Source organism: Pararge aegeria, chromosome 1, assembly GCF_905163445.1.
Source record: "Pararge aegeria chromosome 1, ilParAegt1.1, whole genome shotgun sequence".
In the NCBI taxonomy this organism is placed as follows: domain Eukaryota; kingdom Metazoa; phylum Arthropoda; class Insecta; order Lepidoptera; family Nymphalidae; genus Pararge; species Pararge aegeria.
Genome location: NC_053180.1, coordinates 20505245 through 20518928, shown reverse-complemented (window position 1 = coordinate 20518928; position 13684 = coordinate 20505245). Strand labels below are relative to the sequence as shown.

The 13684-nt window shown below is 34.2% G+C and overlaps 2 protein-coding genes across 3 annotated transcripts in view; one reads left to right on the top strand and one right to left on the bottom strand.

Moving 5' to 3' along the window:
• Positions 1–2010, bottom strand: part of LOC120637852 — a 29133-nt gene extending 27123 nt beyond the window's left edge. For both annotated transcript variants that reach the window (XM_039909899.1, XM_039909890.1), the window contains exon 1: positions 1842–2010. The gene's annotated coding sequence lies outside the window, so the exon portion shown is untranslated. The remainder of the gene's footprint in view (positions 1–1841) is intronic.
• A 5467-nt stretch (positions 2011–7477) lies between these two features.
• LOC120624395 lies at positions 7478–12194 on the top strand. Its single transcript, XM_039890915.1, has 4 exons — positions 7478–7605; positions 10410–10531; positions 10651–10841; positions 11485–12194. Exons 1-4 carry the CDS (start codon positions 7572–7574, stop codon positions 11921–11923), a joined length of 786 nt encoding a protein of 261 aa, XP_039746849.1. The 5' UTR covers positions 7478–7571; the 3' UTR covers positions 11924–12194.
• The last annotated feature ends 1490 nt before the right edge of the window (positions 12195–13684 follow it).

Below are 13684 nucleotides of genomic sequence, written 5' to 3'. Positions count from 1 at the left end.
CGCCACGTTTGGACAGTCGGATACCGCTTCTCTTGCGGCGAAAAGCAGTAGTCAGCGAACAACTAAGCTTTGACCTATCAACGGGATCATGACATTTGACTCTGCGCGTTTGGACTGTGGGTGAAAACTAGTTATAGATAACAAACACGATTTTATAGTTTCGGATTCCATACGGAACAATATAATATTATAATCAGCAATGTGTTACGGATGCACGCACGCGTCGCATGTTTTGACCGAGTTTTGGCAACGGAGTAATGACCTGTATTACTCTACTACTACTCGTAGTGTGAATTTGCAATCATCAGAAAACTATCGAATTCTCGATGTCGATTAATAATGTCGATGATTAAAATATGTTTTTTATAATCATTAAAGTATACCTAGTTAGTAGGACTATCTCTTTGAATAAGTATTGAAAGATTTATGCTGAACTATTTCAATATCGCTTTAACGGTTGAGACGGGTATTGGTAATAAACACACAATTTTGCTTTGCTTGATGTACAAGCTAATCCAAAATTTGATAAAGATTTATTTATAAGTTTTTATAAGCAGTATATTCGACAGTGATATCATCTATAAAGCTTCTTTTTTAGGTCCAGTGTTTATTATTTCATTCAGTTTCCGTTAAGGCTACGTACTACCAGCTACAGGAAGAAACTCGTTATCAGATTACGTTAAATAAATCTATAAAAACACGTACTAGATGTGAACTTTTAACGTAAGTAGCAAAACATGTAGATATTTTTAGAATATTAATACTCTGGAGTTTTTCAGCCTTGAACTACATAGTCACACTTGGTGCGAAAGATTTTGAGGGTCTGTTTCCTACCTTCGCTCCTAAATTCCGCGTGGATTTGTAATTATATGTCGATATAACACACTTAATGGTGAAATAAAACTTAATTTAAAATTTAAAGTAGTGCTAATAAATAGAGCCTACACACATGAAGTAGACATTTTATGCGCGTGAACCAACGCGGGTTGACATTGAAAAACCTAAGATGTATATCAAATTTCAGTCACCATTAAACGACCATAATGAATTCAGACCTTTATATATAAAATATATATAAAAGTGATATCCTAGTGGGTAAGGCTTCGGATTTCCTTTCGTGGAGACTGAGTTCGAGCCCCGGAACGCACCACTAATTTTTCGGTTTTATGTGCGTTTTTAATTTAAGCAATATAAATATCACATGATTTAAAGGTGGCCTGAGAATTCTACATAAGGTTCTCAAAGGCGTGTGAAGTCTACTCCTCATTTGGCCAGCGTGGTAGACTACGGCCTAAACCCTTCTCACCGAGGAGACCCGTGCCTTGTAGTGGGCCGGAAATGGGTTGATGATGCTGACATATAAAAACGCGCATACAGCACGATACAAAGGCAAACGCCCGCTCTTTAGGCGCGCATAAAAAAAATTGCCGTATAACCTCAATTCGCTTATCGCAGAATTTCGATCTATAAGAAAATATCTGGAAAATATCAAACAGAACTTTTGAATCATTATAAGTTTAGAAACGCATATTTCAGCAGTCTACTTTGCAGCCTCGTTGATTACGAGCAGACAATATGGGCACTTAAAACTTTTTTATTGTCACACTGTGACGTTTCTAAATCGCTCCAATCGCTTAGAGGTAATCCTTCTGCGACTAGACGCACGGTTTCTATTCGCCTTGTACAGTATGCTTTTAGTTTGAGGCTTTACTTCTTCTTCGCTTGCCAAAAACGTATATTGTATAGCCGCATGATGTGCTGGGGCCCTAACGGAGCCGCAATAAAATTCAAAACAACAGTAATAGGTATAATCTTATTAACGTAGTATCACTGAAACTTACACGTGTTAGGTATAGCGATCGCAGTTTATCGACCGACGTGAGGTCTAAAATAAATATTCAAATCGGCAGACACACATTGTTAAAGCTATTCACAAAAAAATACGTCAACCGCCATATGTACACTTTCAAAACTATACTTTCTGTAATATATATATATTTATCACCAATAATATTGAATTATAATAATATTTTATTTAAAATTCGTCAACAGTAATAACTACTATTAAAAGTTATTATGATATTTTATTCATTAATGTAAACAAATGTTGGATTATTAAGAATTTAATAAACACTATTCAAGTTTTTTATAAGTCTTTTAATTATGGCACATAAATATTTATCACATTTAAATAATATAGTTAATTATCGAAAATGAACGCGATGATTCATCATTCAGAATAAACGCCCCGTGTTTATCGTCGGGCGGTAAAATCGCGACTGAGTTTATTCTTTATCTCGACGACGCATTTAAATGTATCTCAAATAACACAAATAGCTGTGCGATTTTCAATTGTGCGTATCTAAACCGCTATGAATTTTGTTGGAAGCGTAAATATTTTTAACTCTATTGTTTTGTTCACTTTGCAGAATTCTTTGTGGTTCTTCTTGCATTTAATGCGATTTCCTTACTCTTATTTTACACAAAAGACAAATATAACTGAGAACTACCTATGTAATAGGATGTACTTCGTAAGATCGAGATTGTGAAAAATAGTACAAAATAAAAATGTCATTTAATAATTATTGATTATGTTGCCTGTTATTTAATTTGTACATCTGTATATTATATACTTTTATTTAAAATAGAGCATTTGTGTGGTTTGGAAAAAAACTGCCTCTTGTTAATAACCTTTCAAATCGTAAGGGTTAATCTTCAGATCGTCTTGACCGATTTTATATAGCTTATACAGGTAAAGAATTATACATGGAGTATTCTAGGAGAAAAATGGCATTCCACGCTCAATAATAGGTAAAATACAGCAAAATTTGCTTTTGCTACCTTATGCATATAGGGTACAGATCCAGTATCAAAATATATTTTTAAAGCCACTGTGTTTGACCTATTTATTACTGCAAAGAATACAAAATACCTGATTATCGTTTTAAATTATTACTACTAAACTCTCTTAATGAGCGATCATAATAAAGTCTAAATACATATAATCGGGATGTTTGAGCAGCGTAGGTATTTAGCAGGCAGTTTTTATTTATTTATTTATTAGCTTTTCCAGGGAAACAAACAGTACTATTACACATAAGAGTAATGCCGTAATTTTATATCACATAAAGTTTGTTTGTTTTTTGAAGTTGCAACTTAGTTATACATAAACGATAACATTTACCACAATTGCTTAGGGTTTTCGTACTTAATACGAAGGAAAAATTATACAACAAAATTAAAACAAAAACTTTAAAAGCTTATAACACTTATTTTGCCATAATAATATTCCTAAAAGTGCCAATTTTGACGTGTTAAATATCTGTCTCACAATATTTGCTTAGTAATGGAAATGGTAGTAACAAAACTTTTGTGGAGTTAGTGCCAGAGTGCGTGCTATAAGGGTCTCAGTCCAATTTTATTGCTAGTGTTTTATGTACTGCTTGTTTAATAAACATATAAAGTACGAGTTACACAAAAAACTTATCATTGACAATTTAAACTACTTATATAAAAAAAAAAAGAAAAGAAAGGATACAAGTAATTTGTCCTGTGCATACTAATGATAGAAGTAATTACTTATGGGGTGGTTAGAGATGTCATTATGCTAATGTGTTTACTTTAAAAGAACTGTAGTAAAACTGTCATTTTGAGTAAACAATCCCCGTCTACTGGGATTGTGAAATCTGCCAAAATATTTATTGATTTATGTCCACTCAAGCCTTTACCAAAGGGGTGCTGTTTACTACTACCCCGTGCATATTTATCTAACTAATCTTTTCCTTCTAGTGCCATCTCTTATCAGAGGTTTTTTCCACTACAGGTTAGCCCTTGACTGCAGTCTCACCTGGTGGTAAATGATGATGCAATCTAAGATTGTAGCGGGTTAACCTACACTAGAACTCAACCAACTTAGCCGGGTTTTCTTTTTGTTATCACCATCTCACATTGTCATTTGAAAATTTAAATATTTAGCTTAAAGAAAATTTAATATTAAGCACCCAAGCTTTGTTTTCGTTTACATTATCCTTTATACTGTAATACGACTTTTCTATAAGCTTTCGCTTAATACCAAATTTGCAACATCCGCAAGATATCAAAAGGTAATTCATTGTAAAATTGTATCCCATTTCCTTTAAATGAATTGCTTATTTTGTGTAGTCTAGTGTATTGCACTGCTAGTTTATTTTTGCTTTTAATGTATAAAATTGCAAAATTGTAATTTTAAACTGTTTGGATACTTGAAGATTTCTTCAAAGCTAAATCTACTTTCACTTGCGTTGTGACTCTACCGCCGATCAAATTAATCTTTCGGAAAGATATAATTAATATTTCAAAAGAACCTGTAATGTATTGAACCTGTTTTTGAAATAAGTGACAATTGACAAGTTTTATCGCCGAAGAGCCGTGACGGGATTAAAGCTTTATTGTATCGTAAAGAGTAGATTTTAACTCGTGTTCGGAATATAGATTAGATACAAGATAATCTATATTTGCGTCAATAAAGCATAAAGAATAAAGAACGAAAGATATGGTTAGGTAATAATATAATATACTTAACCTCTATCATGGTTCCTACTCTCACATAGCTTTAGGAGTATTGTCTCAAATTTCGCAGACATAACTATTTTTTATTATATTATGTTTACTTATTATATACAAACAATCCGCGACAACTTACGACAATTTTTTAAGTCGACTCATTCGCGGACGAAGTCGCTTGGGTCCGCTAGTCTATTATATATATATAAAAGAGAAAGTTTGTGGGTATGTTCTGAATAGGCTCCGAAACAACTGGACCGATTTCAATGAAACTTTCAGGGACTCTCCGGATTGACCTGGCGAGTAATCCTGTAAAGTTTGATGACGATCGGAGCACTCCTATTTTTGAACTGTCGAACTGTCAAATACAGCTTTTATTTACTATGATGATATTCTATTGTTGGGTATACATAGGTGTAGATAATGATCTTCACCCGCTCGAGAAGAGAATAGAAGAGAATACATACGGACAGAAATAAATGATTTAATATAATATGAGACTTAAATTAAAAATTTAATGATGTAAGTTTATTGGTTAAATAAAATAAAGCAAAATCTAGCCCAGCGAAGCGGGCTGGGTAAGTATATTATGAAAATCAAGCTTAATTTGCAGTACTCCGCGAAAAGCAGGAGAATCTGTATGGTGTTATTTATAATTTCTTCAATCCTTATAATATAAATACGAATAATAGTTAAGTCATTGTTCATTGTAAAGTCAACATCTCCTGAAGATCCTCCGGTTTCGGAGCGAAACGTGCGTAGCTCCACACCAAACAGATCTTCGGCAATGTACCCTACATTGCCTAAGATCTGTTTGGTGTGGAGTCTAAGTATTGAAGAAATTATAAATAACTCCATACAGATCATGCTTTTCGCGGAGTATAGCAAATTAAGCTTAATTTTCATAAATGCCCATATGACAAAAACTACAAAAACTACTGTTAAGATAAGAAAATAAAGACTCCGAAAATATAACTTAAATCGAATGAAAATTGCAATTATATACAAAAAAAAATTAATTCAGTAAGTTTTTCGTTCTAAGTTTTATAAATTGTAAATTTTATAAATTGTTATTTAACTTAACTATTTTTTATAATGAACGTGGCAGCGATAAGCACTTACAATTAGGCCAATCAGAGCACAGGATGCCTCGTGTACGTTGGCATCTAGCTAATTACATTTAAAACCTGTTTAATTATTCGATGGCATAATTTTAATAAATTCAATGAGATATCGTCGCGATACTATTTCATTGAAAAGGTAATTTATTGTGGAGGGTGGGGATACAGTATGTGTAATTTGTAAATAATTTTCCCAAATTATCCGTACCAGCCCAAATTAGGGAATCGAAGCGGAGCACCTCGGTGCAACACAATCCTTAAGACGCTGTTCGGTCCCGTTTATAAACGTGTCATAATTATTGACACAGTTGCCTGTAAGAGATTGCTTGCAGCAATAAGGCCACCTTTGCATATCTACGTCGCGTACTGTATACAAGAATAGCAATCTGCACGGTCAAAAGCCTGCCTTCCAAACCGGTGGTAGAGTCACTACAAACAAACTGACTTGACGTTTTAACAATGCTTTAAAACAGGGCGTCAATTATTGAAAAAAATAAATCTTGAATTTTGAATGGGCTACTGGGAACTAATAGGCCAAGGCAAACGATGATAGTTGAAGCTATTGTTTTGTAACCAACCGTCAGCCAGTGGCGTGCATAGAGGGTATGCACAGGGTATGCAGATGATATAAAATGAAGAAAATCCCAGTACGAGTTATAAATACTTTAGGGTAGGCTTTCCCAAATTATCCGTACCAGCCCAAATTAGGGAATCGAAGCGGAGCACCTCGGTGCAACACAATCCTTAAGACGCTGTTCGGTCCCGTTTATAAACGTGTCATAATTATTGACACAGTTGCCTGTAAAAGATTGCTTGCAGCAATAAGGCCACCTTTGCATATCTACGTCGCGTACTCTCGATGCTCTCTGATTACATATTGCTATGAGATAACTTGTAATTTTAAGTTCTAAATTCGAAATCGCACTTTGCAAATAGGTACCATATGTATCTGTAAAGTCCTAATACTTAAACTCAAACGTACCTGGCACGTGTCTTTGGACATTTGGATAATTGAAAATTTGAAATCTGTAGTAAAACATTGAAAAAAAATAGATATATTGAGATACATTTTAATTCAAGAGCACCCTGAAACTGCGTCTGAATTTGTTTTTTTGGTAATAGTTCATGTAAGTGACTAACAAATAGACATACGGCAGACAAAATAACTAGCTAAAAATAACTAACAAGCTAATTTAATCAAGCTGCTATGTCTCACTATATTGTACAGTAAGGAGAACTTGTGATATATTTTTAATATTATTAATGTATCGTTAATATGGCATAGCATTTTTTTATATTTATTATATTAACTATTATTTTATGTAGTAGTTTATGGATTATCTTGTAGTTATACATACGGAGATATTTTTTAAGTATGAACCGCAGTGGCAGTCTATTTTCTCTGTTTTCCTATTCCTTAAGCCTGCCTGGCCGAGATCGCTTCTTAGCGATAAAGCCTTTTGTATTCTGCTTCTGTTTTTCTATTTTTCTTTTACTTCTATACCTTGTAGAGATGTGCAAATAAAGAGTATTGATAAATAAATAATTACTTTATATAACTGACTGGTACCACTACGATCTTTATCAAACATTTATTACGCTTTGTTATACGCAATATCCATGCTTTTTTAATCTCTTCGGTGAATTTGCAAAAGGCTTTAAGGCTGAGAAGCATTGAGATTGAATCTCTCGCACCACGCCCTTCAATTCTATTGGTTGATTCCTTCACAACAAACCACCAATCAGGCATCAGCTTGCTCAACCCCCTTCGAAATTTGAATATTATAATTGAATTTTCTTCAGTTGTTCCATAACTGCGATACAGTGAGGATCTTTTCGTAAAAAAAGTGTTTGAAAATCAGGTTTTTCTGGTTTCTGCGTTGAACAGTTTGTTTAAGTGTACCCTTTATGCCAACAGTGACGGACATTCGTGGAAATAAAGGTTTGAATTGTGTAAAGTGTTAGATTTTTCTTATTAAAGATTAAACATTTAAAAAATAATAATTAAAGCAATTATATAAAGCAGCACAGTTTTAAATTACCCGTATTATCCGAAAAATAGGATAAGAAATTGTGTGTTGGTTTTTTTTCTGCTGAAATATCTAACGTTGTTTAACAACTTTAACAAGCCAGTGTTATTTCGACTGTTAAAACAAGTGTAATGTTATTATTTTAGTTAGTCAGTGTACAGACTGCGTAAAAGATTAAGAGAACAAAAATTATACCTGTAAAACCGTACGGTATCACGCTTCATAAGATTGTAGGTAACTAACAAAAATCATTTTGTTAGTTACCTACAACCACAAACAAGGAGAAAGTCGTGTCGTTGATTCGGCGCTTTTTACTAATGTCTAAACAAATGTTTTTTATGTTCAAAAGGGTAAACTTACAGTCTCTTCAAGCAAGTCAAGTACCATTGATGGCTGAGTAGACCATAGTTTAAGAGGCTTAGCCAAAAGCGTTTTCTTTCTAAGCTATATGTACTTATCCTCCCTTTTAAGAGTGACAAGGCCTGTTTAGGTACTCCTGACATAAATTATTCCGGTAAAAATAAACCGCATACCATAGAAATGCTGAGAGTCCTAAAACAGTACATTTTTTTTTTATATTTTGAAATCTGTACTTATTCGTTTTATCCCAAGCGAACTTTCTTCTTTTCTAAATTGCGTTTCCATTTTTCTTACAGTAGGAAAAGTTCTTTATAAAATAGCACTTTTTTATATTCTTACTGAACTAGAAAAGTAGGCTTACATTTAGGGAATAATAATTGTTGAATTATTTGAACGAATTTCTTATTATTTGCTGGAGTAAAAGTCTTACTTCAAAGGTTATGTAAATTAATTTTAATATGCTCTGGAACATTCAACTTTATATAACTAGTTAATGGCGTAAATTTGTTTTATAAATATAATCTAAAATATATTTAATCTATGTAAAACTTAATAAAATCTAAAACGTCTTCGAAACTACCGCAATGAGGTACAGTTCCTAAGATGCTGGCAGCATTGCCCCTTTGGATGGCCAAACTTCGAAGGAAATATTTAAAATATTAATTTCCGGCCATTCCGTCTTAACATTGGATGTCCTTAAAGTGATTCTGATAATACATTCTTTATTTGAATTATACTTACTAGGTGTATGTGCCTAATTAAGTTACGAAACATATCATGCCATGTATCTTTCTTCCCATGCGCCATGTTATTTATAACGCGTCCGTTGATACGGGCATCCGGTGATATCTTACAATAGTCACTGTTCGCTCATTATTTATGTATTACTAGCCTTTAACAGTGGTTTTATCGTCGTTAATGTGAATTTTGACAAGCCATTAACGCTATCCCTTTTTAGAAGTCATTTTTCCATTTCAGGGAAACAGTAGATACTGTTTATCTGTATGAAACCTCCAGTCAGTTTATCTGCACCATTAGTCCATTTCCGAACGCCTTATAAGAAAGCTTTAACTTAACTTTGATTAAGACGCAATTAGCTAAATTCATCAAGATAAACCATTTGCCGGCCCACTACGGCAGAATTACGAGGGTTTAGGCCATAGTAGATGAGAAGATGTCCGCGATTGTCTCCACCATTAAAGCAAGTGATATTTTAAATTTCTTAAATTAAAAACGCACATAACTCCGAAAAGTTAAAGGTGGCGGGGATCAAACTCGGTGACCCCGAAACAGAGGCCGAAGCTGTAACCGCTAAGCTATCACCGCAACTAAACCATCAATAAATATCAAATATAAACTTTTTGTTTATTATACGAGTATAAATACCAGTCGACCTCCCTTGCACAACAGTGAGCGCTATGAATTTATGCAGGAGGTTACCGGGTTCAATTACCGACAGGGGCAATTTGGGAATTTATAATTTCTGAATTTTCTCTGGTCTGGTCTGTTGACTGTTACCACCCTAACGTAAAAGCGATTTAGTGTTCCGGTGCGATGTTGCCTAGAAACCGATTAGGGGTATAACTACTATACCCCCTAACAGGTTAGCCCGCTACCATCTTAGACTTACCATCAGGCGAGATTACAGTGCCGAGACAACTTGTAGTCGAATTAAAAAAATGTGTAGGTATCCTTACAACACAAATAAATATTTCAAATTCGTCGACCTAAATACCATTGAATTGATAGTCTTTCTTTTATTTGACATTGGGATAAAAAACAAATATTATTCTGGTCAAAATAAAATGTTTTTATTTAACTGTAGGTATGTTAGTTATTATGTTATTGATTATATAGCAATGCTCAGGTGTTATTTTATGTACAATAAACTATAAGCTTAAATTTGCTATAATCCGCGATCAACAAGCAACACATGTTACTTGTAAGCTCTTAATTCCGCCACTTTTCCGGCTTTCCCACAAACTAAACAAAAAAAGGTTTCAAATCTTGGAACAGAATTTTCAAGGACACTTTATGATGCCTGACAGCATTCTGGTATGTTTGCGGAGAACTGAGTTGATGGTTCTTGGCATTAATTAGGAAAAATACCGCGTCCATCAAACGTAGGATCGAGAGCAGGTCATATATTGTTCTGAAGGTTTTAGCTGACAGTCAGGATAGTGTTTTCAAAGCACACTGGATGTCAGCATTAGTATGTAGTAACATTAATATAGATATTAAGTTTATTGTGAACACATGGACCTTCGTAGTCTGAAATAAATGCAATACAATACAAGACAACACAGTAAGGAAGTATTTTATTGGCCGTAGCTTAATAGTGAATCTGCACTTCCAGTGTACTCCATGGCTTCCGACCAGGAGTCATGCTCGGACGAGGAGCCAGACAGCGAGATGCTGAGCGATGACCTGTGCCTGCCAGACAGCGACGACGACAGGCAACCTGCCAGGAGTGTGCAGGTACCCTACATATGTTCCCTGGACAGCTGGGCACAACTACAACCCTGCGGAACTTGAAAATTTACTTGGAAATACCCTAAGATTCTTAAACTATCTACTAATCAATAAATTAATTTTAGAGTCTGCCAGAAGATCTCCCGCCACTGAACAACTGTATACTCAGACCGCCTCGGAAGCTATTCACCAACTGCCGCGAACGATGGCGTCAGCAAAACGTCAGCGGTGCCTTTGCAGAGCTGAGGCGATTAGTGCCTACTCATCCGCATGACAAGAAGCTCTCAAAGAATGAAATACTCAGGATGGCCATAAGGTAGACGCCGAGTTATTTGATATTGGAACTTTAAAAATAAAAGTTAAAGAAGCTTGTTCCTCTGAAACTCTACATTAAGTAGGTATTTACGTAGGTATAGATTTATACCTACGTAAATACCTACTTAATGTATTTATATTTATGTAGGTATAGATATAATAGGTATGACATGGTGTTTTAACATATAGTGTTTTTTCACTGTTGACATTGATATATGTTGTTTATACAGAAATTCCTACCACCCTCAAAAACTACGTCTTAACGAGGTCGTCGTCGTCAGTGGATCTCATCGGTATAGTGGTTGTCATATTCAACATAATGAATAGTGAGAATTAAAAGTTGTTTTGCCCGGTTTTCTGTTAAAAATTTTCACTGCCGGGTCTGAGTTCGAAAATTTGCGAGGGTCACTCCCGTGCATCGGAGTACACTTATAGCCAATAGTTCCGTCTATAGTCACTAAAATGGCAAATGTTATAATAATCGTTAAAGCTTATTAACCCGCATAGAAGCAGCGTTATGATTCTAATCTTAAAAGTCCTCTCTTATCAGAGAGATGTCTTGCCCTCTTAGGCTGATGATGACGATGATGATGAATGTTCCTATGTAATCTATTGTCTGTCTGACAAATTTATTTTGTCTTCAGATACATCGGTCTACTCTGCGAAGTACTCGAATGGCAAAAAAGCCATGGCTTAGGAACGAATAAAGAAAATTCAGGTCTAGCCATAAAGTGTGAATCTCCATTGAGTCCTACCTCAAGACGTCTCCGACTCAAAAGACCGTACGACGAAGACACGAAGAGATCCTATGATACTGAATACACGAGATTTGGGAATGAAGAAAATGAAGTAGTATATAGACGGAACTGTCAAAGGAGTTTCCAAAGTAAAACGGAGTTCTTCTTCGGCAAAGAACATTTAAAAGTTTTGCGGAACCAGTATTATTTGCCCCCGAATTGGAGGCATATGCCGTTCAGAAATTTAGGTGAAAGGAATGGAAATAATCTCTTGATGATTGCACCAGCTAGCAAAGGTGATGAAAAGGATGGTAATTGTAAAGATAAAGTTGACAAAGAAAAGTGATTAAACTTGGATCAAGCAATGCAATAGAGCGTTGCAGTGTTGCATCCACATCTTCAAATTTGCTTTGATCAATTGCATTTGAAGCATTTTGAATGGAAGACTTGATACATTAGTTCTAAATGGTTCTACAAAACTTAAATGTATAAGGCATAAATGGGATAAAGTTAACGTTAAGAGACAATGTTGGCCTAAAAGTCGCTGGGTTCAAATCGTTTTTAATACGGTATCTTTTGTCGTATACCACTTGTAATTGTTGTCCAAAACTGACTGCTGCCTTAAACAACAACAATGAAATAAAATCCAGTATTATTTGACGAGCCTATAGACTAGATCAGGGTCCCAAAAAACTAAAGTATATTAGAAATATTGTAATTTTTTTTTTTGTAATGCTTAATGAGCCAATTAGGAGATATATACTTATTTATTCTGAACTCTTTAGCTTTACTTGCATAAATATATATCTTTAACTTTAAGCTTTCTTCACCAGATATTTATTCTTCTTTAGACTTTAAAAATAATAATTATTACTTTTTATTATTTTGCATGCTCATTAATTTATCGTGGTATCTATCTATCACAAAAAAATTTGTTAGTACCTAGTAGTGGGTTTAAAACTAGTCGAGCATCAACATGAGTTCAATTTTGCATTGTTTTATTTACAATTTTAATGATATTAAGAAATCTCTAATTATCATTAAAAAGAGCGGTTTTGTTGTTATTTTATGTTTCAAAGGTTATTGTTGATATTTATTTTTTTTATCTTAATATAAATAGAAAATAATTTTGTAAATTTCAAATGATTCATTTAGGCGTAAGTTGATCCAAATGTTTTGGTAAGTCGATGTATGATTATTGATCAATTAAATGCCAAAATTATTTATAAATACAAATAATGTTTTATTTTGCTGTAGAGGTTTTGGATAGAAGCAGGCGTTACTTTGCGAAAACCCATATTATGAAAATGAAGCTTAATTTGCTATGCTCCGCGAAAAGCAGGAGAATCTGTATGGTATAATTTATAATTTCTTCAATCCTTTAACTCCACACCAAACACTTTCGACAATGTACCCTCTGCGCACGGTTCGCTCGGAAACCGGAGCATCCTCAGGAGATGTTTACTTTACAATGAACAATGGCTTAACAATTATTCTTATTTCTATTATAAGGATTGAAGAAATTATAAATAACACCATACAGATTCTCCTGCTTTTCGCGGAGTATAACAAATTAAGCTTGATTTTTATAATATTGCTGTAGAGGATTATTTTTAGCAGCGTGCACCGTGGCCTCGTACCCTGATACCCTCCTGTGACGACTCCAAAACCAAGTAGTATGGGTTTGAGGATTGCCATTGTTTTGACATAGATGTGACATTTTTTGATGGTGAATATCTTTATGAATAATATACATATTTATGTATATAGCAATATGAATATAAACACCCAGACATTAAAAAAAAATCCTTGCTCATCACACAAACATTTCCAGTAGTGGGAATCAGCTCAGAAAGCATGGTCCCTGCAAACTGCGCCAATCGGCCGTCATCTTCTCTCTCGATCGGTCGGATCGGGTCTTTAATTGTTCTATATTAATTTCACGTACTTAAAATATTATTTTTAAATATGTAATAGTTTAATATACACCACTGTATAATGACAGTTATGTATTAACAGCGGTATGGTGACACCTTTATTAACTCTTCAAGTATTGTGACATCATTGTATGATGACCAATAACAATGGTCTGTATATTTAATGTGAG

What these genes read in the sequence shown, in the direction of transcription:
- LOC120624395 (XM_039890915.1), top strand. Translation starts at nt 7,572, where the DNA reads ATGCCAACAGTGACGGACATTCGTGGAAATAAAG. An exon ending in AACCTGCCAGGAGTGTGCAG is followed by an intron (nt 10,532 to 10,650) that starts GTACCCTACATA and finishes AATTAATTTTAG; the next exon opens with AGTCTGCCAGAAGATCTCCC. An exon ending in ATACTCAGGATGGCCATAAG is followed by an intron (nt 10,842 to 11,484) that starts GTAGACGCCGAG and finishes TTTTGTCTTCAG; the next exon opens with ATACATCGGTCTACTCTGCG.